Below are 27,325 nucleotides of genomic sequence, written 5' to 3'. Positions count from 1 at the left end.
ATTTTTCGCTCAAGGAGATTTTCATTAACCCACTATTGATGATCAACGGTAACAACAAATTAAGTTTCAGGTTCAAGTGCCTACCCTTTCGATGCTTCCTCTAGAATATATAGCAGTCTTAGGGCATCCACATAACGCAATTCTCCAGTAACAGTTGAAACCTGAAAAGACACATTTTTCTATACGATTGTAATAGTGAACAGATTCAACAAAAATTAAATAAATATATGACAACAAAAGAAGAAACCAGAGAAATGCTAAAGGGCACAGTAATTACTGAGCAGAATAAGAATAAGCTACTCACCCTTCTCCACAAGCTTACAATGTAATTATATTTGTTCACTAGCTCACGCTCCTGACCCTGAAAGAGTCTAAAGGTATTTTCCACTGGTTTTTGGTTAAGTTTCCATCAATTGAAACTAGAAGAAAAATTTTATTGCACAGCAGAAGAAAACTTTAACAACTTTTAAATACATCGTTATATACTCATATAAGTGGAAACAATTATTTGTTAAACACTAGGCCATAATCATATTTACTCCCCCCAAAACACAAAAAAAAAAGAGAGGGAGAGAGAGGCCATAACTTAAGGTAATGCAGTTGAGTACTAAATACATAAAGCTACTGCCAGACCAGATCCAATAACATCATTCACCTCTGACAAGGAAATCTTATATGGATTGGTAAACTAGGTTTCCCTTCCTCATCTCACCATTCTACCTAGAATTCTGACTTTTTTCAGAAAGAAAACTTCGTACTGTTCAGTTGTTGCAATACTTTTTTTCATAAGATAATATTAATGAGCACAAAGGCACTATCCAAATACGTATGGCGTATACAGCTAATTGAAAGGATACTTGTATGCTCCATGACTAGAAGATGAATGGCTGAATTAACCAGTTGAATAGACTCTTCAAGCGTTGTGATGATATAGCTCCGGGCAATTGTATCAGACTGAAACTGTGATATATGCCAGCCTTGAGAAGTAACGGAAAAAGGGTTGCATCCTACTGACCATATCCAATCCTGCCAAATTGCAGACATTAATTTTCTAAAAAATAGCAGTTCAACCAAATTACGACAGGAAATGCAAACTTCCACAGACAAACACTTCCAAAAGCCTCAGCATAAATGAGTGTACACATGCACTCCCACACATACAAAGACAAAAGCACATACTAGAGAGAGAGAGAGAGAGAGAGGGGTAATAATCAAAATTTAAAATGGTAAGCATACAAGAATGCCACACAGATATTAAAGCTATTAGTAATTCAAGCACCAGCCCCTAATGAGAAGGCTGTACAAACGCATGTATGGCATTTACATATTAAATCCAATCTTTTACTTATCAAAACAATATTAAACCTAACCTTTTACTTTATTCCATATGAGTGTTTCTATTGATGCAGTGAGCAACACCCCCACCCCCCAGGGCCTATAACCAAAATCCATTTTTAGGATACAACAAGAATTTGTATTCTCAAATTATATCAGAAGGATTTGGAGTCATTGTGAAAATCATCAAATGATTCTGTTGATACATTTGCGTAATTAAAATTTTACAATCAGTAAACTAGATTTATTATCATAAACTACATTTTCCAAAAAAATAGATATATTCAAACCATGATCATGAGCAAGTGCATAAATATACTCCCAAAATATGTGTGTATAGGAAGTCATGATTAGCTGATGAATTAGTAGTTTTTATTCTTGTTTCTTTAGTACCTTTAGTGGTTCCTATACATGTCATGTTCATTGACAAAAGCGGAAAGAGAGGGATTCAAACCCTCGGTAAGGAAAACCTGTACAAATTGAATTACAAATCGAGAGGAATCGCAGATATCTGCATCTAGCCGAAATATTTTAAAAAATGGGACCATATCTTTTACTTTATTCCATATGAATCTTACTATCAATGCAGTGAGAAACACAAACCCCCCCCCCCCCCTCCCCCGGGCAGATTCATTCATCTCTTGATAATTCATCAGAGGAACGGCATTTTTTCTTAAGGTGTTCTACACACACATACTCACCCATAGAAGCATATGAAACGAAATAACTGGAGCTGCATGTTGCTAACTGCAGTGAGTGCAGGCCTTAGAACATGGAAGATCAATGCCAGCACAATAGGATCATCATATAACCTCATCATTACAGTCAGAGGGAAAACTAACTAGACCTGTCAGTGCTACTTTGATTATTAAATCATTATAAAACACAATGCATCAGTATAGCTTTCTCATAGTGACATATGACATACCTCAATAGCAGTTCCATGAGCTTGACTGTAGACAAGATGAAGAGGAAGCAAACCAGCAAGATGCTCTGAGGCAGCAGCCAATGCAGCTTTTATGGGCCTCCTGATTTTGGGGGCATAAATAAATATCATGACTGTTGATGCCTCTTGTACATAAATAACATCTGTCTATGCTAATTGTACTGGGCAAAAGTTAGCTATTGGTAATATAATTGTACACCAATTATCTCTAGGTTAAATCAGATATCTCATATCAGTTTCTAATTCCAATGTCGATCTTTCAAAAAAAACAACAAATGAAAAATAAATAGCCAAAAAAGGACATAACAAAAAATATATATCAGATAGAAAAGGCATGCATTTAACTACAAACTGAGTCATCTTTCATAGAATAATGATGAAGGAAAAAATAAAATCCAAAATTAGCAGTTACTTATACTGTCTTTTCCATTCAAATTATAAAACTGAGTCCTTGGAAGCAGATTGATTGACTTAATAGCTCACAAGCTACCATTGCAAAAAACCTTGGGAGTCCACCACCTGAGCCTAAAACAGTGGGGATTGTAGGATTCAAAGGACATTAAAAAAAATAATAATAATGTTGTAACAATAGTGCCAAACTAGACCTTGCCAGTAGTAGGAAAAGTATATTTTTTTTTTTTTATAAGTAGTACTAGGAAAGGGTTTTACTTTCACTTTTTATAAGATAAAATTTTATTGATTGAAAAATATGCGTAGCCCAAATACACAGGAAGTATACACGGAGTACACCTAGTAAAAAGGTTTCAATTTCATTGGTCACTTCCTGAAGCATTAATAAGTTGAACATAATAACAGAGCTAACATATATGGAAAAAGAAAAAAGAAAGAGAATGCCACGGTAGATTTAGTAATATTTCCATAACTGTTTAGAGTTATGAAATACAAGGGCTTTGCCATTTTCTCTTTATTACTAAATTTTCTCTTTATTTCTCCTGAATCTGTAACATGTCACCTAAAGCATTGGAAATATACATATTCCGAAAATTTCCAAAAACATTTCAGCTAACATTATACATCAGGATGGTGAAACCATAGAGAATCAAAAACTGAAAACTATGGAACTGCTTTGGTGGGGTTTTTTTCTAGAAAAAAAACCCCACCTTTCTAGGAATGAGTGCAATAAAAGTAGCATTGAAACTTTTCTCAAATTTCATAAATGAATGAAATTCAAGAAAAACCTTCATAAACTATTCTGCACTATATCCCAACAAGCTTGAAAAAAAAAACCATTGAATAACCATCCAGACCCAAAGCCTTTTCCCTTGCCATTCGCTAACCACATCAAGAACTTCTTCAAAAACTCTCCAACCTCTCTGCACATACCTGGTCAATAGAGTCAAAAAACAGCCCGTCTAACTTGGGTCTCCAAGAGAAATCTTCCCTAAACAACTGCTCATAAAAATTCACAATATGTTCCTTGATAGCCTCTTGATCCGAAAGAATGTTATCACCTTCATGAAGGATTTCTGTAGCATTATTTCTTCGATGAGAGTTTGCCATTTGGTGAAAATATTTGGTACACTTATCACCTTTCTTCAATCACAAAACCCAAGATTTTTGCCTCCAAGAAATTTCCTCCATTAAAGAGATCGACTCTAATTCAGCAACCACCCCTTTTTTCTCTACATTACCTCCCCGGATAAATCCCCCAACAACTCCCTATCCTCCAAACACTGCAACTGATCCAGAAGAAGCTTCCTCTTACCATCCAAGTTCCCAAACACCTCTTCATTCCATTTCCTCAAATCTTGTTTAAACGCTTTGAGTTTTCCAGCCAGAACATAACTCTGAGGACCAGAAAAAGTGTACGAAGACCACCACATCCTCACCCTATCCACAAAGCCCTCATCCTCCAGCCACATATTTTCAAATTTGAAATACCTACGCCCTCTGAGAATACCCCCACAATCCAGCATAATGGGATAATGATCAGAACAAATTCTCGGTAGTCTTTTCTGACTCAAATCTGAAAAATGAGCTTCCCAAGAAGCCGAAACCAAGAATCTGTCCAGCCTAGGCCATGCTCTACCATTGGACCACGTAAAATCCCCTCCCACCATCGGTAAGTCAATCAAATCTAACTCGAAAATCATATCTGAAAAGATTGTCATAGGATGAGAAAAATGAGAATCCCCACTAGATCGCTAGAAAATCAAGTAATATTAAAATCTCATCCAAAACACCAAGGGAGATCCCACCAATAGCAAGGACCCGTCATTTCATTTCATAAAATACTCCTACTACTATCCAAATTCGGACCATAAACACTTGCAAAGGCCCATTTGAAACCATTGTCCACACTCTTAAAATGGCAGGCCGCCAAATATTCTCCCACATAATGATCAATCAACTACACCACCCTCTTATCCCACATAACAATTATACCCCTTGTTGCCCCTTTCGATACTAACTCAACCCATCCCACACAATAACAACTCCACAAACTATTAACAATATTGATTAACAAACTTCAGTTTGGTTTCCTATAAGCAAATAACACCAACCCTCCACTTACAAATCAAATTCTTCACCCGGAGACGTTTTCTAAAATCATTAAGCCCCCAAACATTCCAAGAAATTATCTTAGTTTCATTGATAACCATTAGCAGCCCTCTCCTTGCCTTTATTTCTAAAGGCACTTCCTCCCCTACCATTATAATTAACACAGCACGACAATCTCTTTGATTCCCTCTCTTTTTTTAAAGCAGATCTAGACAAAGAAAGTTGACCAGCCTCAATAGCAATAAGGAGGGCTCTAAATTTTTCCTCAAAGCCATCACAAGAAACTCTCACACAATCCTTAATTTCATCCACCTTCCTCCAAAATCAGAAGATTTATTATTCCAATCAATCCTTGGAGAAATTGAACACAATGGATCAGGAGCATAATCCTCATCTAATTCAAATATTTCACCAAATTCACCTGCCTCAAAATCTTCACCTCCACAAAGAGCCAACTGCATATCTATATTATTAAACTGGGTGCAGGGGACCCCTGAATCATGTATCTCGACAGACCCAAGAGCATTCACCCTTAGCCCCTTCCCACTATCTACCTCCTCCAATATCACACCCCCTACCATCTGCTCAACACCACCATTACATAACTGAACAGACGATAATGACTGCATTGACTCCTCACTGCCAGTGTTTTAAATTTCGTACCGTACCGGCCGGTACGGCCGAAATTTTTCGTTTCGGCCGTCCGGCCGGTACAGGTACTATACCTGTTCCGTACCAGCCAAAATACCGGCCGTACCGGCCTAAATTTCGGCCTGTACCGGCTTCTATTTTGGCCGGTACCGGCCGATATTTCGGCCTGTGTTTTTTTTTTTTTTTTTTTCGAACTACAAGCTTATTTTTTAATCCCCAATTCAGACTGGACTATTTATAATTTATATATATATATGTATTTATATATAATTTATTTATATATAGACTATTATTTGGAATATAATTTTTATATATATTTATATATATAATTTATTTATATATCGACTATCCCGAAACGTTATCCTGAAACGCTATCCCGAAACGGTACCGGTACCGAAATATTTCGTTCCAGTGCCTTGACCGTACGGCGTCCGGTACGGTATTCAAAACATTGCTCACTGCCCTTCTCTAAGATAAAATCAATCTACGCAACCCCAGGAACAGGAGAAAACCACTTCCTCCCTCTTGCCGAAGAAAAAATCACCATCAGAGAGCCCCCAAAATAATCTCCTTCCGCCGTCTACCCTTTCTGAGTTGTAAGCCCATCCATCTGAGTCGTCTTTGGACTGTGCTGAACCTCTACACATGACGGCCTCTTGGATCTCTGTCAACAAAGTGTCACCTCCGTGAAACTCAACGTCAGAATGACCTCAGAAGATTTGCCCGCCACCGTCAATCCATTCTGTGAAGACTAAGCTTCCATTGGAACCACCATCCGCTTGGGCTGAGCCTCCACCACACCTAAAGGGCTTGAAGATTTCTACTGCATACGAAGAATTTTAGGCCTCCAATGGACAAACTTGGTAACAAGGCCTGTATCCAACCCAACTCCTTTCTTAGCAACCATAGGCCCAAACAACGCCTTTGATGCCTTCTTATTTTCTTTAGAAACCTGGCCCAAGCCCATGAGCAAGCCCAAGCCTCCATCTACCTTTGTCAGCAAAGAATCGAACTTCTCCTTCCAGCCAATTATCTCTGCCTGTATATGCCATAGAGACCCTTCCACTTCTCCAAGTCTCTACAACACCTTGGAAGGCCAACCAACAGTTCCGCCATCAATTTAATTCCCAGGACTCTACGATCAAACCATCCTTCCAATTTCTTCCTTCCGACGCAATCTCCTCCTTCCTTTGATATCCATTACCACCCTCCTAGTGTGAACTAGAATGCCCACGCACTAGCTTCAACAATGCCGACACATAAGAAGCTTCACCAAAAGAGGTTGCACCTCTGTGAGAAGTCGATGTAAGCACCTCTTTACCTCTAGGATCCCATGAAGCAACACCTTGTTAAAAACAACTAAGTTATTGTGAGCAGAAACAGAGGGAGGTGAACCAACGATCTCTCTCATATTCCTCACAAAACCAGCCCATCCACTCCCTTTCTGCCCTTTAGGAATCACTAAAATACCCTCTGGTGTCAAACCTATTGGTTGTAAATGAGTGTACTCAGTCAAATTTCGGTCTGATGGCTCACTGGATAGATATAAGGCCCGTCTGGTGGCTCTTGGAAACCGGCAGGAGTATGGTGTTGATTATGAAGAGACATTTGCACATGTTGCCAAAATGACTACTGTACGAACTATCTTGGCACTTGCTGCGTCGCAGGGGTGGTCTCTCCAGCAGATCCTTGTATGGACTGAAACAGGCTCCGCATGCAAGGTTTGATAAATTTCGCTCTACTCTGCTTGCTTTTCACTTTACTCAGAGTCAGCTTAATTCCTCTCGATTTCTTCGCAAGACTTCTGCAGGAATTGTATTGCTTCTAGTATATGTTGACGACATTGTAATTACTGGCTCTGATATTGAGTTAATTAAGCAATTACAACAGCATCTCAAGGCCTCTTTTCACATGAAAGATCTCGGTCTCCTGCAGTACTTTCTTGGCCTTGAGGTGCAGATTACTCCGATTGGTACATTGTTACATCAGCACAATTACACGCAAGAAGTGATTTCATTGGCTCATCTCCAGTCGGGTAATTATGTCCTTACTCCCTAGGAGGTAAATCTTAAGCTTCGTCAGGAGGAAGGCGAGCTTCTATCAAATCCATCTTTGTATCGGCAACTCGTTGGGCGTTTGAACTACTTGACAATTACTCGTCCTGACAATTTTTTTGTTGTGCAGCAGGTCAGTCAATTTATGCAGGCCCTCAACACCTTCACTTAGTCGTTGTCCGCCGCATTATCCAATATTTGAAGGGCACCTCTACACGCAGGTTGTTCTTTCCTAAGGAATTTCCTTACAGTTGGTGGGGTATAGTGACGTTGATTGGGCCGGATGTGCGGATACTCGTCGCTCTGTTACTGGCTGGTGCATGTTTTTAGGCAATGCACTCATTTCTTGGAAGAGTAAGAAGCAAGACAGAGTTTCCAAGTCCTCCACTGAGTCTGAGTATCGTGCTATGTCTTCCGCATGCTCTGAGATCACATGGCTTAGTGGGTTATTTGGTAAAATTGGTTTTCCTCAGCTTCATTCCACTCCTCTTCATGCTGATAATACAAGTGCTATTTAGATCGCCGCTAATCTTGTCTTCCATGAGCGTACGAAACATATTAAAGTCGATTGTCATTCCATACGTGAAGCCTTTGACAAACATGTGATTACTCTTCTTCACATTTCCACCGAACATCAAACTACAGACGTATTCACTAAAGCTCTTTCCCGGCACCGACATCAGTTCTTGGTTGACAAATTGATGCTTCTTGATCTCCCATCATCAATTTGAGGGGGGATGTCACGGAGATATGAATTTGATATGATTATTGTATTTTAGTAACATTTTCCTTTATAGTTAGATACTTTCCTTTCTAGCTAGATATACACATAACCGTGTAAATACTTACCTTGTATAGATAGTAGGCGCTGGAAATCTGGCATATATTGTGTACAATTCCTTCTATATAATGAGAGCAATCCCTATGGAAAGGGTATTCAGACCAACATTGACAAAAACAACTTCAAAGCAAAAGAACAATGGCCATAGATACTGAATATTATCCGGATTTGCCCGAAAAAATATTAGAGTCTCATACGCAAAAGAAAAAAAAGATGAGAAATATTTAGTGTGTCCATGTTGCTAGATCCCACGGAAGATGCAGTAAGAAAACTGTTTGTCCTCTATAGTTGACATCATCTTGGTACGAGCTTCCATAATTATGACAAAAAGTAACAAGCTACTAAAGAATCCTTCTAGGAAACCATTCAAAAATAGCAAGAAGCATGCCAAGATATACAATGTTATCCCCGAAGCCACATCTTCCTAGCATATAATACAAGATTTCCCAATTGACATGGTCATAGGCCTTATTCATATCTAATTTGCAAAGTAGCCCTAGTTCCCCTAAGTTGAGCCTACTATCAAGGCATTCATTGGTTATAAGCACCGAATCTACAATATGTCTACCTCTGACGAAGGCATTTTGGGGCTTTGGAATGATGTTCTCCATTAGCATACTCAAGCTTCGTTTGCTTCTTAAACTCCTCTCAACTCATCTTAACTCATCATTACAACTTTTTTAAATTTCAATACAAAATATAATAAACAATTCAACTTTTTTAAATTCTAAAATAATAATAATATTAAAAAATAATATTCTAACAATATTTTATCATCTAAACTCAACTCAACTCAGTTCAACATCCAAACGCAACCTCAATCAATTGGCAAGTACTTTAGCTAGAATCTTGTATAAATGATTAGCAAAGCTTATAGGACAATAAGCTTTATAATTGACTGCCCCAACAATTGTGGAATGAGTGCAACAAAGGTGGCCTTGAAACTTTTTACAAACTTATCTTAAGTATGCGACTCCTAGAGTACTCTCAAAATGCCTTCCTTAATGACATCCCAGCAAAATTTTAAAAAATTCCATAGTAAATCCATCTAGACTCTGTGCTTTGTCACTAGCCATACTTTAGTTCTCACCATTGTGAACCCCGTTCTCTTCAAAAGGTCTCTAGCCACATGGCTCTCTCTTGATATATAGTCTCAAATGCTACAACTTAGGCCTCAAAGAACACTGTTTGTAGAGCAAGTGTCCATAATATTGAAAAACATGATCCCTTTTCTTGGGTCCTTATCACCAAGCAGCACTATTGCCTCCTTAAGCCCATTGTTTCCCTTCAAGCTAACGAGCCCTTTTGAGTGGGTCGTTTCTTTTCAAGCTGGTCTTTAACCTGAACTAGCCCCCTTCTATCCAAGCCCAATTCAACCCCTTCAATAAAATCATCACTTTGTCACATATGTCCAGCAACAGGTTTCTCGACCCATCGAGGTAACTGTTCATCTCTCTTTCCACCTGGCCTCCCTTGGCATCCCATCCGGGGGGCGACAGGGATGTCAGTCATGTTGGGTCACCCATGTTCAGGTCGGGTTAGGATTAAGAATATATGATAGATTCAAAATATTTGACTTTTCACGAATTTGAATATATATTAGGTACTAAAAATAAGTCAGTTATTTTCTAAATTTGAAAAACCAACAAATTTCTACAAACTCAAAAAGGAAACATAGTATATTACGGCACTTGAGGTCCTTATTGATAGAGGTGATACACACCTGAGTAAATTTTGACTATCTCACAGTAGTAAATTACATAACATCGAGATGGAGGTTCTACGATTTTTTAGAATTTTAATTTTTTGAATTTCGATTTTGGAAGATTTTCAAATCTAATATTTCTTACAATATAAAAGTCAAGGGATTATAAACAATTTAAAGGTTTTCAATTTTCAACAATTGTAGATTTTTGGAACTCACTCAATTATCATAGTAGATAGTTGAGATATTCTTGCCATTTCATTAATATTCCAGGTCTAACAGTCACTAAAAATTAATTCATGTATAGTAAGTACTTATCAAAAAAAAAAACATGTATAGTTAAGACTTTGAAGATCTGTACCATGGGAAAACCAACTAAGGAAACCCTTAAAAATTAAGAGCTTAGAACATTGAGAAGAATTAATGGAAGAAGAGACAGTGAGAGGAGCTATTTCTGCCATGAAATGCTGGAAGAAGCCATCGAGAGAGGGAGCGTGTGAAAGAGATATATAGCTTAGAAAACTGTTTTTAAAACAGGAACCAAAAATCATTTGGATAGCTTCTATAAACTTTAATGGCCTTGAACTTCAATGTTTTTCTTGTATCTTTTTCTCCATCTAGGTAGGTGTCCCTATTCTGTGTACTTGAGTTGCACCTTTTGTGTTTTTTAATGAAGTTTTATGACTTAAAAATAAAAGAAATACATGTCTAAATACTAACCTCAAATTCCACAAAAGTGAGTGCCCGTTACAATGAAGATGACCCTCCAAAGATGAATCCTCCGATTGAACGACAATAATCATGTCAGAGAGTGCCTTTGCCTGATAATGCTTGTCAACCAACAATGGCTCGCCATGAATGAACCAAAAGATTGGAACTTCAAGCGTGGATCTACTGTTGGCATGTGACCCTGCAGTTTTTTCAAATTGTAGCATTAGTACCAGAAATCAAACACACACATCAGAGGATCAAGTTACATGTAACTCACCACGCCTTTTTTTCAATGGATCAACTTTTTTAACAAAAACATGCAAGAGTTACATGTTAAAGGGTCCACATTTCCGTGTACTCAGGTTGCACCCCTCTAAGCTCTTAATAAAATGAATTTCATCAAAAGAGGAAAATGTTTGGCTCACATTTCCCACGCATCAGTAAAATTACATATAAAGTTGACAAGATACTCCAGGTTGCACAAAATTAACAGGATGGTTTGGTGATAAAACTAATAAAGAAATTGTATCGCTGAGACAAATGCCAAAAATCATGTTAAATGAGCTTCAAGAGCAGATGAGCATTTTAAGGCAGCAGAGAGAACCTTTGAGAGAACCATGCTCATTCAGCCTCTGCAACTGAAACTGGAGAATGGAAGAGTCAAGATACGTATGAATGGTTTTCCTGTAAGTTCCATTAACAAGCAATAATGGGACAGCTGCTGCTCTTCGTGCCACCGAAAAGGCCATTGCCAAAGCAGGATCCTCTGACAGAGTTAGCCTACGAACCTCATCCACATCAATAAAGCAGACACAGAAAAGTTTAAAGGGGCAGCAAATCTAGCATCTTATCACCATATTAGTTCCAAAAGGCATAAATATATAACTAATGCAAAAGAAATTCCAAAAGCACAAATTCAAAGAAATCAAACAACAATGACTGATGCATACACGTGCTCGCTGAACATAGGTTTCTGAGAAGATAATAACAAAGAAGAAAGTCCATCCATAATGGCATTGCGATCCACAGGCAATTTTTTTATATTTCTTACTTTCTGCAACAAATATATAAGAGTAAGGACAAAATTTGGTTTCATTAAAGCTTCTTTGAATTTATCAACATTAGCCATACCTCCTGTGTGATGAAAAACAATTGAAAGGATATCTTCTCATAATGATGGAAAGCCCCATCAGCAATGGAGGGTGATATAACATGTCGCATAGATCCCCACAATGTCGCACCTAAATGCGCAAGAAAAGTATCGCGTGCAACTGTGTAATTTTGTAGCTCCTGCAAAGTTGTAAATTATTAATTCAGATAGATAAAGACTTCTCAGGTTGGAAAGGCACAATCCTCAAAACTAGAAAAATGTGCACATAATTGATAAGCTTTCTAATCACAAGGAAAATAACAAATGTTGTCAGAGACAGGCCAATAGGCATACCTCATAAGTATCACTGAACAAATTCCAACTCTCCATTCTCTTTAATGCCTCTATGGCCTTTCTCTTGTGACTTTCATCATATTCTTCACCTTCAAAAGACTGGAGCTCATTTTTCAAATCCCTCATTCTCTCGTCAAGTTCTGAATTCATAAATTGCAAAAGATGCATGATTCACAAGCCACATTTGATGTGAAAGAAAATATTTGTGAGAAAACAATCAAGTCACACCAGATTTATTATATCATACAACAGAAATACTGCATGAAGAAGGATATGAAACAAGATACACGACTTAAATAGTGGAAGATCAACTATTTTAAAAGTGTATCTAGACTGACCAGAAAAGTGGAAACAAGAGCAGGGGGGTTTTTGTTGGTGAAAAAAATAAAATAAAATCTATTCAGATGGAATTTGGAAAAGGGATCAAAAAGCAAGGCTATTTTTTATATGCCTATCCTATTTAATTTACCATTTGTTTTTCATATTCAATATCTAATGTAAAGATTGCTTTAATAATCACCTGGCTGTTAAACCTGAAATGTTTTGACAAATGAAATAACATGATTTTGTCATTCCCATATGCTACATAGCAGAGATATGAAAACCAAGCATGATTATGATTTTATCTCTACTTGTAAGAATAACCAAAATTGCATGTAAAACGAACTGGAACAATTTTGACTTACCAAACAGCAAAGAAGTTCACTATAAGCAAGTTAATAAAGTATCCCCTCACCCAACCCATATCTCATCTCCCCCCACCCCCAAACAAATTTATTTAAAAGAAAAAAAAGAACAAACTTTCCAAACTTTGCCATCACAAAGAAGATCACCTTCACAAAGAGCAAGCTTAACCTTCCTTCCCTTGCAATGTTTAAAAGCAAAAAGCTCATATATATCAATCTCCGCCAGAAGAATATCAATGGCCTGATGTTCTTTCTGCAACAATTGAATGCACAATGATTAAAACATGAGACATTTTTTTCATGAGTATGATTAAAGCATGATACATGGGAGCCTCACAATCAGGTAAATTACTAACGTGAAATATAAGAACTGAAAAATCTCACATAGTATTCAATTCTTATATTCACCACAAAGAACATACATCACCAAATACAGCAAACTTCTCCTGAATAGCATCTTGCAACCTATCTTCAGCCTCATCTTCAGAAAGTTCTGCATGCCACAAAAAGTCAAAATTAATTATCAAGGAAAACTAAACACTCGTTTAAAGAGCTCAAACATGCATTATCCACAACAACATCTATTGCACCTTATTCTTTAGGTACTTAACCACCACTCTGACAGTATAACATCATACCCAACAGAGTAGCATTAAAGCACTTCATTCACATAACAAGGCTCCATAAGGTTTCCACAACATGGAGAAAAAGAATTTGTTTTATGAAGAATATACATACAAGAAAACAACCCATAACCATTACAGCCAAACAAACCATATAAGCCAACATACATTACAGTGTCTAAGACAGTCAAAGAGCATTTTTCCATTTTTCTCAGAATATTATAACATCAAACGAATAATATCATCTCTACAAATGGGCAGCATATTAATCAAAAAATGGGAAATGCGAACAAAAAAAAAAGGAATCGTGCACACATCAGCACATACAAATGACAAAGCACTAATAAGAATTACAGTAGTACCTGAAACTGCACCGATTGTTTTTTCCACATTTGGTAAACTTAATTCTGTGCGCACACCTTCTCCACCAACAGCAGGTCCCCATGAGAAAGGGCCTGCACTTAAATCAATAAATGCCCACCTGATGCAGTAGATATTTTTGTCTTTATTAGCTTGTGGGAGAGAGGGGAGGAGAGAAAGGGGGGAAGAGAGAATGAACCTGTCTTTTCCAATCCATGTATCTGTGAGACATTCGACATGAAAATCACCAAAATCCCTGGATTTTAATTCCTTTTCAAAAAGAAGCCTCATGTCTTCATTCTTCCCTTTCAATAACTTGAAATAAAGAGAAATTGAAAATGATTAAGAAAACAATTAACCTCTAAAAAGCTTTCTTCTTGAGCACTTCATTGGTATACACATAACATCCGCACACACATACACAGAGAGAGAGAGAGAGAGAGAGGACCATATACCTGTAAAACTTTGCTCTGAATAATATCTGCAGTATTTTTCCCTTGGTACAACCTCTCAACATTAGTCAGCGCATCTAGGCAAGTGTTGTACCATTCCCCCTGGAAATTATTATTGAGCTACAGTATTATCTAAATTGTAAGGAAGGCTCTAAAATCTCAACAAAAAACTGCAAGCTTGTGGTTAAAAAATTTTAAAAAGAAGCATATTACTGATAATAATTTTAACAGGCAATTTTAACATATTGGGGCATTCGTAGGAAATTGAATTTTATAAATTATCAGCTATGGAGGCAAACATTTGACAATTACAAATATAACCATATGGGCCCAAAATATCATTCTTCTAAACAAAAACCTAAAATTGTAAGCATGGAAGTTTCCTTCCTTTTAAAAAGATGCAATTTTCTTTGCACCTCACATTAAATCCTAATTTCCTATTTCATAGAACACAAATATATCATAGGATAGAACTACTCAGGAAAACGAACTACATTAGCATTCAATAGTTTCAACTTTTTTAAGACAAGGACAAAGACTGTGCAAACGCAACATATCTTTTACCCGGTTATAACTTAATCCCCAGAACGACCTACATTAGCATTCAATATTTTCAAGTAATTTAAGCACAAAGTAGACTAACCGTGTCTGCATCTTCAGTTATTGTCCAGGCAAACTTTGCCATTGGATGCTTCTCATACAAAGGTCTCTTAATCTTATCGAGAGCTGTGAATCAATTGATATTTAGCCATTTCAAGAAGATGAAGCTACCTATTCCTATGCATCTGTAAATGAATAGGAATTTCAGGTGTTTCCTGACAAGTAAAATGAAAATAAGAAAGTTTGCATACCGAGAACAGTTTCTGGAACATTTCCTGACTGGAGAACTTTTGTTTGCAAACTCTTGTTCTGCACAACAAAAAATGTCAGTGCCGATTTTGTCAATAAGATAAGTGCAGCAGAAAATTTTTTGGCAAAAATTATGTGGCCACAAAATACCTTAAACCTATCATTCTAACTAAAGACAACATTTATATGTTGAATGAACAACAGAAAACCTGAAAATTAATATTTTGATAAGTAAAACCTGAAAATTAATAAACACATTTGATCCGATCCAGATTAATATACATATTTAAGGAATCAAAACGAAAATAAAATGCCAACAAAGAAACTAAAAAAAAAAAAGAAAGTACCGCTTTAAGAAAGTCTATTTCTGACTGAGATAAACCTCTCCTGCAACATATTAAAGAAAAAAGGGGGAAATTAAAAAAACAAATGGACGATAACAATTAAGAACTAAATAAAGAAAGAATGAGGCAGTAACCAAAACAGGAAACATTGATACAGAAACTGCCAGATTGTCATAACAACATAAACAGGTCCCATTACCATACACATTAAGATGGAAAGAATGTAGGAACGTAAGATAATGCCAGGACCTTACAAATTTAACATCAACATGTTACATACAATCAGACAATATACCAACTGGGTGGAGTTTGCAAAATAGATGGTCATTGGTGAATTATCTTTTATTACGTTATTAGGGTGCAAGGGATTTACAGTTTATAGCGTAGTAGTTTCGGGTGATCTGGGAAATTATGGTGGTCATGCAGAGTTGGGGAGACAACGAGAGGCAGGGAGAGGGCATAAACTTGGTCTGGAAATCATGTCAACTCTCTTCCACCTCTTTGACATAATTTTACTACAACCACAGGAAAAAAAAAATCCATGGAATATTTTACTGAAACAAAAGGAGCCTAAATAAAAAGAAAGGACAGAATCACAGTAAGATACTCACCTATATCCATATTTAGCCCTTTTCACATTGCGCTTAGGATTCAAAATGAAAATGTTATATGCATTTTCAAGTTGGAGATATTCAACAAGGCTAGTGAAAAGAACATCCATCATGTCCACATCAACTTGCCAAAGAGCACCCCCGTCATCCCTGTAAGCAAGAGTGAACACAATTACTAAACACATCCAAAAAAAATAAAAGACCGATAAACAAGGTCAATATAAATCATGTAAGTTCATCTTTTAGTGTAGAAGAAATAGCGAACAAAAGGAAGAATTTACTCATAATAAATTATTCCAAGTGGAATTTCTTACTTTAAATACTCGAGAGATGTGGCTTTGGTTCGAAATGGTGTACTTGGATCCATCATTGTATCTCTACGGCATGTTTCTCTATATTAGTGAATGGCATGCCAAAAGGCTTCTATAAAAGCTCACGAGGATTGAGACAAGGTGACCCTCTATCTCCGATACTCTTTGGTTTTGTGATGGAAGCATTTAGTAAGATAATTTCAGGTGTCATGGAGAGTGGGTCCATATCTGGATTCTTATTGGGGGAGGCAACTATTGGCTCGCTCAACATATCTCATCTATTATTCGCCAATGATACCTTAATTTTTTGTGGGGTCAGCCATGATCAAATTCAAGCTCTGAGAGCCATGATCAAATTCGAGCTTTGAGAGCTCTCCTATTATGCTTTGAAGTTGTATCAAGATTGAAAGTGAACTTGGCCAAATCAAAAGTAGTGTCAATGGGGGATGTTCTTAATGTGGAGAGTATGGCTTCCATTTTGGGATGCAAAATATCTCAAGTACCTATGAAATATCTTGGCCTCCCGTTGGGCGCTACATTCAAATCAAAATCTATTTGAGATGATGTTCTAGAAAAAAATGGAAAGGAAATTGGTTAGTTGGAAGAGGATATATTTAATCCAAAGGTGGTAGGGTCACCTTAATCAAAAGTAATCTTTCCAATTTGCCAACTTATCTCCTCTCATTATTCTCGCTTCCCTCCAAGGTGGCTCATCGCATGGAGAAACTCCAATGAGACTTCTTACCGGGGGGATTAATGACGAGTTTAAATTTCACTTGGTGAAATGGGCCACGATATGCTGCCCCATCAAAGGAGGTTTGGGTATCCGAAACTTGAAGTCCTTCAACAAAGCCTTGCTTGGTAAATGATTATGGAGATATCACTATGAAAAGGGGGTTTGGTGGAGAATCATCATCGAATTGAATCATGGGGAACCATGGGGAGGATGGTGTTCTAATGAGGTGAGTGGGCTTTATGGAGTGGGGTTGTGGAAGCATATAAGAAGAGGTCGGGATGCAGATGCAAGTAATATCCACTTTACTGTGGATAATGGAACCAAGGTCAAATTTTGGCATGATGTATGGTGTGGCGATATGGCACTCAAGACAACTTATCCACAAGTTTATGGTTTAGCAAGAATGAAAGAAGCATCGATTGTAGACCAATTAATCATCTCCAATCGTATTCCCCAATAATATGTCACATTTCTCAGAGATGTGCAAGATTGGGAAATTGATGTTTTTTCGGCGTTCTTTGACCTTGTGTATTCCACTCATCTATCGGGAAAGTTGAAACAAGATTTTTTTGTGCCCCTCTAAGAGCATCCTCAATGGATTAGCTAAAAGCTAAATCCATTGAGTATTTAGCCATTAAAGAACAAAAAAGGATCACAATGGATTAGCCAAATTCTAAATAATTGGAATTTAGCTACAGTTACATTCAAAATAATTTCCAAATTTGAATGTTCCTGTTCATAGGCCAAATTCATATTTTATGAATTATTTCTCTCTCCAGCAAACCAACATGTCCAATTTTTAGAAATGTTTGTTGAATGGATGCTCTCTTCAAGTGCACGGGTTCATGGATACTCTGTCCAAATTTGATAAAAAAAAATATAGTTGGATGGGAATGATAGAAATTAGTAAAATATGATAAAATAAAATAAATTAAGTATTTTTTTAATTATTAATTACTCATTGCTATATAATGAATAAATAGATAATCTAATGTGAAAATTTGATGTGAATATCCAAAGCCAAATTCATTTTATATTATTTTATTATTATATAATGAAAAAATAGCTATTCCAATGTGGAGATTTATGTGAATGGAATAGCTAAAAACTAAATTCATCTTACATTCATCAAAAATGTACTTTAGTTTTAGCTAATCCATTGAGAGTGCTCTAAGAAAGGAATATTCACATTACGCTCTTTCTACCAAACCATGACCACGCACAACACAAATTCATTCCCATGGAAAAGCATTGAGAAGACAAAGGCACCTCTAAAGGCAACATTTTTTATATGGGCGGCTTCTTTGGGGAAGATCCTCACTCTAGACAATTTGAGAAAACATCGAATCATAGTCATGGATTGGTGTTGTATATGCAAGAAGAGTAGAGAGTCCATTGACCATCTACAATTTCAGTGTGAGATTGTCATGACTTTGTGGAATGAAGTCTTTGCTCGATTGGGACTAGATTGGGTGCTGCCAAGAAGGGTAAGCGACCTCCTAGCTTCTCAGAGAGGCATTCAGGGCAACTCTCACATTGCATCAATATGGAAGATGGTCCCAACATGCCAATGGTGGTGTATTTGGAGGGAGAGGAATGCAAGAAATTTTGAAGATCGAGAGCGGTCAATGGATGAGCTTAGAAACTTTTCACTACTTTACTACATTGGTCTATTGTAATTGATTTTCATGGCATGACCTTTCATGAATTCCTTGTATCACTAAACTAGCACGCTTAGGTGTTGTTCTTGTACATGTCTCGTATACTTGGGCTATTGCCTACTCTTTTGATCAATATAAATTTGTTTACTGATCAAAAATAAATAAATTATTCCATATAATCCTAGAAAATAAGTTTACAAAAACTAGCCACACTTCGCATTGTGTCCAAACTCAAAACAACTAAGGTTGAAACAGCAGATATGAAACTTCTAAATTTCTAATATGAAGCACCAGAAACTTATAATATGAAGACACTATGAGCTTCCAAAATCTCTGGAAAAGTTATAATATAAAACAGCAGGAATGGAATGTCCAGACCTAAAGCAATAAGGTTACCACGGGACCAGCGAAACAGAACATGTAAACACAATCTAGGAGAAAATGTTAGAGCAAAGCCCATAGAATAAAAAGAGCAAGGTACTAAACTTAATTCACCAAATATACTGTACATGGTCTACAGAAGGTGTCAAACGTGAAAACTCTCTCCATACGTAAGGAAAACTCTCTCATCCATAAAACCCTAAGGAAGCCGCCGCCACCCTTGCCGGCGAGTGACCTCTCACCGTCATCACAGACAAAGCCGACGGGCCCCGGCGACTTCCCTGAGGGCCGTCTGGCGTCGGTCCAGAGGAGAGAGAAAACAATACGAAGCGTGAAAACCCTAAGGAACCAGATCTGCCGCCACCCACCCTTCGCCGGCGAGACACACCGCACCTTCAGCACAGATAAAGCCAACGGACCTCGGCGACTTTGCTGAGGGCCTTCCGGCGTCGGTTCAACCTCCGGCGTCTTAGATTTTCCTCTCAGAGTACTCCGGCGATCCTCCCGAAGGCTCCATTTGGTCGTGCCGTCAACCCTGAAGGCTCCGGCGAGTGCTCCGGCATCTTCTGTGAGCACGATTTGCAGCTGGAAACAACTCTGCAGTGCTTGCAGTGAGCACGACCTGGAGTCCACAACTTCGCAGTGCTTCTCTGAGATGATGAATGGTTGTTGAAGAAGGGGAGTGGGTCAGTATGGGTTCTTCTATGGAGTTGGCCATAGAATCTAAATCCCTTTACATTGGTAAAGGAGGGGAGCATGTTGGCCATTATTGAAAGGAGTCGAAGGGTGATATTTAAGTTGGTTCTGGGTTCGACAACAGTGCAATGGCTGGCCAAGGCCATAGAAGCGTGTACTAAGGGAAACAAGATTTTTTCTCCACTGTCCGGGAAGGTCGACGCAGTTTCACAGCGCATCGCTGCTCGAATGCTCGCGGACGGTATATGGCGGTGGAGGAGTATGGTGGTGGGGGGAGGAGGAATTTTATGTTCAATCCTGAAGAAGGGGGCAGTGGTTGGAGAAGGATGGGCGAGGTGCTGCGTCATTTTTCCTTCGGCAAGAGAGGGAGTGACGGCTTGGAAGGACAAGGTGGTGTGGCAGGGAGGGAGAACATGGAGAAAGACCCAAGTACATCCTCTATGGCGAGGCAATCCTATGCGGGCAACTCTAAAGACGGGACATGCTTCAGGGGTTCAGAGTGTGGGGGGTCTGTCAATCACGCCTCAAGACCAGCTTGTCGAGATGCACAATTCTCTAAAGGAGATGGAAACCCAACTTGTCGAGTTGAAGACAGCGATAACTTTCTTGTCTACGAAAATAGATCGGCTTTCAGCTGGAGGCAACAAGGTGGTAAGAAACATGATAGGCCCGAATCCTTTAAACTTAAAAAAAGGAAAACGGAAGATCGGATTCGGCCCTGTCCTTATAACCAGATCCAGGAGAGTATGGCAGGTCAAAAGGAAATCTGGGTTATTTGAAATGGGGTCTACATCGGGTATTGGCGTAGAGACATCAGTAATGGAATGTCATTCGCCTCGTGTAACACAGGATAGATCGATAGTCGGTATTACACCCTTGGTCCCTTAAGAAACTATGGCTCCCTCGTCAAAGTTGAAGGAAAAATGTGTATTGCCGAGGTCTGAAGGAGATGTAGGATCCACTATCACCCCAGAGGTAAAGGGACTTCTTGTCACCCCAGAATCTCCAATGGGGACTCCAATACCATTGGAGAGAACCAATGGAGTTACTGGAGAACCAATGGGTTTGGCGTTGGTGCCTTGTGTAGAGGAATGTCTAGTGTCAGGAGTGCAGGTTGATGGGGATATTGTGGCTCCCCTAGTCTCTCTTCCTCCAATAGCGGATTGGATTCTGCCTAAAGTTAACGAGATTCAGCAGTTCGTGGGAATTTCACATGGAGGAGGTGAAGACCAATTTAACGAACTAATTACTACGATCGAGGCAAGCCGCACACTTGAAACCAAATCAAGCTTCAAGAAAAGCAGGGAGTTACAGCGTCTCTTTTCGACAATCAACTACGACGCTAAGGGTGATAGTTCAACTAGAGGGAAGTCTAAAGGGAGGATATTGTGAATACGGGAATCAAGGTGTTGGGGTTGGTGTTCGGGTAGAGTTTTAGTTATACAGAAAACAAGGATTGGGGTCGGGTCTGATGTACTTTGGGTTGGTTTTTTTATGGGCTTTTTGGGAAATTAGGGGCTTGTTGGGTCATTTTGGGCAAGGTGTTTTGTATACATTCAGTGTACTTAGTTTCTCCTTTTGATATATACAATATTTTTACTTATCAAAAAAAAAATATATATTGTACATGAAAGCATGGCCATCCAAACAAAGGAATTCCAATAACCTCAAATGATCTACTTTTTATTTTTTATTGGCACACGGTATCTGGGAACAGGATCCCGACTAATCCAGGGGGTGCACAGGCCCTCAGCAAGGAGTTTCCCACAAGTGCACCTCGGGTGATTCAAGGAGAAAATCTCTCAATCCGATGACCCTTAGAGATTGTTTGCACCCAAGGGGATTTGGACCTTAGACCTAGGGGGAGCATACCCCAAGCCCAAGGCTTTTACCACTTGAGCCAACGGGTAGGGGTTTCAAACGATCTACTTATAAATAATAAAAAAAAATAATAATAATAATAATAAAATAATAATAATAATAATAATAAATTAAAAATTAAAAAAAAAAAACCAACATTAAAATCAATGGTCTTTCAATATTCACCTAGTAAAATTTACTTTACTGCAGAAACTAGAAGACCATTACCATGGGAGATCACCTTAACTCGATACAAATATGCTTCAAATTATTCCTATTAGAAATGAGAATATTGGAGTTATAGAACTGTCAGGAGTGACAACATCGGTACATCTAATGGCACACCTAAAAGTGAAGCCACAATTTCCAACAAAGTGAAGATAACAAGAATCTGGCCCACATGTCTCAATGATTTTCTAATATTAGTGATGATACCTACCAAAATGATTACCTGTTACTAGAAACATCATCTTCACGGGCAAACAAATTGATAGCATGCTCAAAAATAGAGGTGACCTTTTCGCCCATTTGTATCGCATGAACAGAAAAACTGCACAGATAAAATCATCATCATAATAGTGGTAATATTGGTTGTTTTATAACGTCCTATGAAGCAGGACACTATTAACTTGAAATAGTCCTAAGTTCACATTAAATGATGAAAATATAGACAAAAATATAAAAAAGCATTACTTGTAATTTATGTGGCTGACAATAGGAAGATGGTGACGTTGCACTTTATCTACATTAATTTTGTAGAATGGGGTCAGAACTTCTCCAGTTTGCGGAACTCGTGTATGTTCAAAGATGTGATCAATTTTCGTGAACCACCGCTCAAGTTCTTCAGAGTGAAGCTTGAATTCTAAAGAACAACGACATATAGACACAATTATTGAACCCATCACACAATAATTCCAAAGAACATAAATTTCAGCGCATGAAAAAAAAAAAAAAAAAAAAAAAAAAAAAAAAGAGTAAATTTATGTACCTTGGTTGCCCTTCCCTTCAAATCCAATAAAAATGAAATTCACAGGGACTGGAAGATATATGGAATCAACTTCAAAAAGCTTTAGATAATTCGCAATGTTACCTGAAATACAGGTAAAAAAGATATAGTAATAGTTCAGTACTTATCACTTTCCAATTAATGCAAGCGACATAGCTTTATAGAAATAAAGTAGACATAATTAGAAAACTACAATCTAAGGGTACAAAGACTTATTCAACAATGGGCACAGCAAATTAATATCCTCTAGAGGACATGTTATATTTCTAACTATCCCAAGTTATGGTACCTTCCCATCAATAAAGCATTTCTAACTACCTCTGAAATTGACACAGGGACCTTAAACAATGATTTACAGAAAATGACAATTTTGTCCTCTAAAAGGCATTGTGAGTTGAAGCTCTTAACTTGTTGCATTAATTATGACACTAGAGGGAGAAGGTCAGGAAGGTGTAAAGAAATGAAGAGCGCTCAAACTGCTCTATATGAAGCCAAGAATACTATCATGGAATGTCAGAGTCTGAACAAGCGAGATAAAAAATCGAAGTGAGGAATTTACTTGGTGTGGAAGATTGATATTGTGTGCCTTCAAGAAACTAAATTGGAACTTGTAAAAAGGGCTATTGTGAGGAGTCTATGGGAATGCTGGTGCATGGATTGGTGTAATAAGGGATCAATGGGAGATTTTGGAAGTATTTTGCTAATGTTGAATGGGAGGGTGGTGGAAAAAAGAGAGGAGTGTGCAGGGGAATTCATTGTATTCTGCTCATTTAGAAATGTTCACGTGGGGTTTTGTGGGTGAAAATTTAAAGGACCTTATGGTGTGGGGGTGTGGAAAAATCTTTGCAGAGGTTGGAGGGATTTTCATCAAATTTTTTCATAACTGGCATAGAATGGATTGTGTTGTATGTGTAAGAGGAGCGAGGAAACTATTGATCACTTGTTTCTAACGGAAAGCAGCACTAGGGAAGGCTTTAACTATGGAAGTTTTGGGGAAACGGCACTAATGGTGATGGATTGGTGTAGTATGTATAAGAGGTGAGAGAGAGCTAGCAATCACTTGTTACTTCACTGTGAAGTGGCTAGGGCCTTACAAGTCACAGATTACTCTTGTTGAAACTATATGGATGATGCCTAACGAGAGGTGAAGTTGTTGGCTGCTTGGGGAGGTAAACCAGGTGGTAAATTCAATGTCTTATGATCAACGTCTTACGGACAGTTTCTTTGTGCTTTATGTGGAGCAGATGTAAGAGCAATGTCTAAGTGTGATGTTCTAGTGATACAAAAAATTCATGAATGTTCATGCCACTAAAATCAATTACAATAACCAATGGAACAAGGTGTTAAAAAAGAAAGTTCTAAGATCATCCATCGACCGCTCATAATCTTCAAAGCTTTTCCCGTTCCTCTCCCTTCAAATACACCACCATAGGCAGATTGGAACCATCTTCCAAATTGCAGCAATTTGTGAAGTGCCTTGAAGGCCTCCCCATGAAGCTAGGAGATCGATCACCCTTCTTGGCATCACCCAAGCTAGACCCACCCTAGCAAGTCATTCACGGTCATGGCAATCTCACAATCTATTAGTAGATGGTCAACGGACTCCCCTCCATGACTATGATTCTGAGTTTCCTTAAGTTGTCTATTGTGAAAATCTTACCCAAGGAAGTCGTCCATACAAAAAGGTTGTTTTTATAGGCCTTTGTCTTCCAAATACTCTTCCACGGGAATGGATTTGCATTTTACGTATTCAAGGATTGGTAGAAGGAGCAGACAGTGAACTTCCCTTTCGTAGAAGGGCGCCAAAAAAGCTTATCTTCAACTCCACCCTCATAGGAATAAAGAATTATAGGTTATAGAATTCAGATAATAAGCCGACTTCCAAATCTTAGGCGACTCTAAAAAATGTAACATTTCATTGGGGAGTGATGTTGGATTGATCTGGGAGGTCCGCATGGCTTCCTTCATTCTCACTATACCATAGAATTCTAAATAAGCTTCATTGAGTGCCCTTTCGCCACACCATATGTCATACTAGAATCTAATTCTGGACCCCCCACCTCAAAGCGGGTATAACTAAAGTATGTAGTCCATCTTCTTACAATGAGCATCCAAAGCCCCACCCCATATGGTCACTCATGTCATTTGAGCACCAACCTCCCCATGCTCTACCATACTTTGAATCTCTAACGATTCTCAACAAGGCCTCCTGTTCTAGGTAATATCTCCATAGCCATTTCCCCAATAAAGCCTTGTTAAAAATCTTCAAATTTTGGATACCCAAACAACTTCGCTAGAGTGTTGTCCAATCATATAAAGATTTCATGGTTCTCCATATGTTGTTGCCCAAAATTTTGAATATTTCAAAAAAAAAAAAACAACTTTGGTATAGTTAAATACCTCTATGCTCAAATTTTTACATGATTGGACAATATCACACAACACCCATTTCTCGTCCTTTGTAGATTTCATTAAGTCTTGCTACCTTTCCTCATAGGTGTTCTCCTTTGTATATATCTTGGGTGTTGGGGTTGCACCCTCAGTGCTTTTTATTATTAGAATTTTAGTACCTTTACTTATCGAAAAACTATTGTTTGATTAAAAAAACTCTCGAACTACGTTGATCTCTCTGTTGGTTTTATAAAGTGATCTTTTGTATTTCCTTCTTTCTTTTTTTTGGGTTGGAAAGGGTGGAGATTGCCACAAGGTGAAGGCAAAGAAGGAATTTGACATCCTTTCCATTAAGCACAAACACGTTAAAGAGCATCACACTCTAGACAAGAGGACACAAGTACGACAGGATTTCAGGTGTCACTATATATCCACCACTAGATATATTGAATCTTAGCTGAGCACACCTAGGACACCAAACAAACAGAAATCCCCCTGCACCCTTCTTATTTATGTTCTTTCTATTTTCATATTTCCTCTTCTGTTGTGGTAGGAGGGGGGACAGGGGCAGGTAGTTCCTACATTTGTTAGTTCTACCATGGTACCGGCAAACTGGCTATCTGCTTTGACCCTTGAAAAACTCTCAGGCCTAATGAGTAGGATAAGCTAACTACAGAACCATCTTGCTAGAGGCATGATCTAACATTGATTCTATAATGTAGGTTGACAGAGAATGATAGGTAAATTATTACATGCATCACAAACTCAAACAAAGGCTAATAAAAAAGTTCAGAAATATATTGATGAAAGAGACATGAAACTACCTGCCTTGGTGTAATTGAGCGCACCCATTTTGCCAGGGCTTAAAGATTCTAAGTCATTCAAATCTAACAATGGCAGATAGTTTTTTATCAGAAACAACAAACACGGCCATTCCTCAGTCATATGAAAAAAAGTAAAAAGGAATACACAAATTCAAATAAACAAGATCTGGAGTGTGGACATACCTCCATGTATAACGGCCTCACTCCAGAAACGACTCTTCTCCTTAAGATTAAATAAAGAGAACAAAGATGACATGCCACTTCTATGAGTTTCAGGGGTGGATCCAAGTGCCCCGGCTGCTAAGAACTAGTACACCACATAGATCAGCATATCATGATAGAGACAAATAAGTTGGGCATCCAGATTAATTCGAAAATAATTTCTCAAATAATGTAAAATTTCTAGACCGAGGACTTGAGCATTGCAGATTTAATATTCCTCCAATGCAGGACAGTGTGAACGCTCGTCAAAAGCTAAGAAATTAACATTGAAACTAACGAAGAGAAAGGAGTTCTCTTTCGGTGAGTGCGTATTCCAAGATACGCACTCACATCTCTAGAGCTTACGAGGCCCCTCGTCGCCCTTAAAAGTAGCGAGGAGGCCGTAATTCGTAGGCAGCTCATACAGAGTGAGAAACTAGTTCCTCCTCGGGGAGGACGAGCGTAGCGAAGGAGGGACAGCGTGTTTAAGGGACGCGCGTCGAAGAGAATGAAGATTTATTTCTCCTGACATCCATAGTCTCCAAGCCAGCGCATTCTTTCTCTACTCTAACCCCTCAAAACTATAAAAATAAAATTAAAACTAGAATCAACCAATCAATCAGCCAAAGGTCGCAAACAAAAGAACCCTATGATTGATTACGCTCAACCGAACAAATCGGTAGTATCGATATATATTGTGCCTCCGGAGCTGGTTAAGTGTGTGTGTGTGTGTGTGAGAGAGAGAGAGACAGACAGACAGACAGACAGACAGAGAAAGAGTGAGTGAGGCTTCGGAATTTTACCAGTAAAATTGTACAGATGAACGCCGACGTACGAGAGAAGGTAGATCCATCGTCACAACCCATCTTCGCCTTCTTCTACTACTCCTTGTTTCTTTTACGGGACTGAACAGAACAATTTGTCCTCTCAATCTTTTTGTCGGGAATAAAATTCCGATCCGGTTTGGCCCTTGGCCGAATTTCCAACCCAAATTCTATTCCAGTGACGGGTTTTCCAACCCGGAGAATTGAATCAATTGATTCAACGCAACCCTTATTGCAATTGTTAGACCTCTTGTTGTTTTTATAATTCTTTTCAATTTATCCCATCTCATCTCATCTCA

At 38.2% G+C, this 27,325-nt stretch overlaps 1 protein-coding gene across 1 annotated transcript; it reads right to left on the bottom strand.

The window, feature by feature from the left end:
• On the bottom strand, positions 1-27,258 carry LOC121259709. Its single transcript, XM_041161427.1, has 24 exons — positions 27,006-27,258; positions 26,185-26,308; positions 26,002-26,064; positions 22,769-22,870; positions 22,474-22,642; positions 22,232-22,330; positions 16,136-16,285; positions 15,528-15,567; positions 15,183-15,240; positions 14,975-15,057; positions 14,335-14,433; positions 14,079-14,194; positions 13,882-14,000; positions 13,319-13,389; positions 13,044-13,149; positions 12,211-12,350; positions 11,898-12,056; positions 11,717-11,820; positions 11,371-11,546; positions 10,776-10,965; positions 2,264-2,363; positions 858-1,026; positions 305-387; positions 1-161 (listed from the first exon to the last, which is right to left on the bottom strand). The coding sequence occupies exons 1-24, from the start codon at positions 27,066-27,068 to the stop codon at positions 81-83; spliced, it is 2,664 nt and encodes an 887-aa protein (XP_041017361.1). The 5' UTR covers positions 27,069-27,258; the 3' UTR covers positions 1-80.
• Positions 27,259-27,325: the final 67 nt, after the last annotated feature.

Source organism: Juglans microcarpa x Juglans regia, chromosome 4D (genome assembly GCF_004785595.1).
Source record: "Juglans microcarpa x Juglans regia isolate MS1-56 chromosome 4D, Jm3101_v1.0, whole genome shotgun sequence".
Taxonomy (NCBI): domain Eukaryota; kingdom Viridiplantae; phylum Streptophyta; class Magnoliopsida; order Fagales; family Juglandaceae; genus Juglans; species Juglans microcarpa x Juglans regia.
Note: the sequence above shows the minus strand (reverse complement) of the source record. Positions and strands in the feature narration are given on the sequence as shown.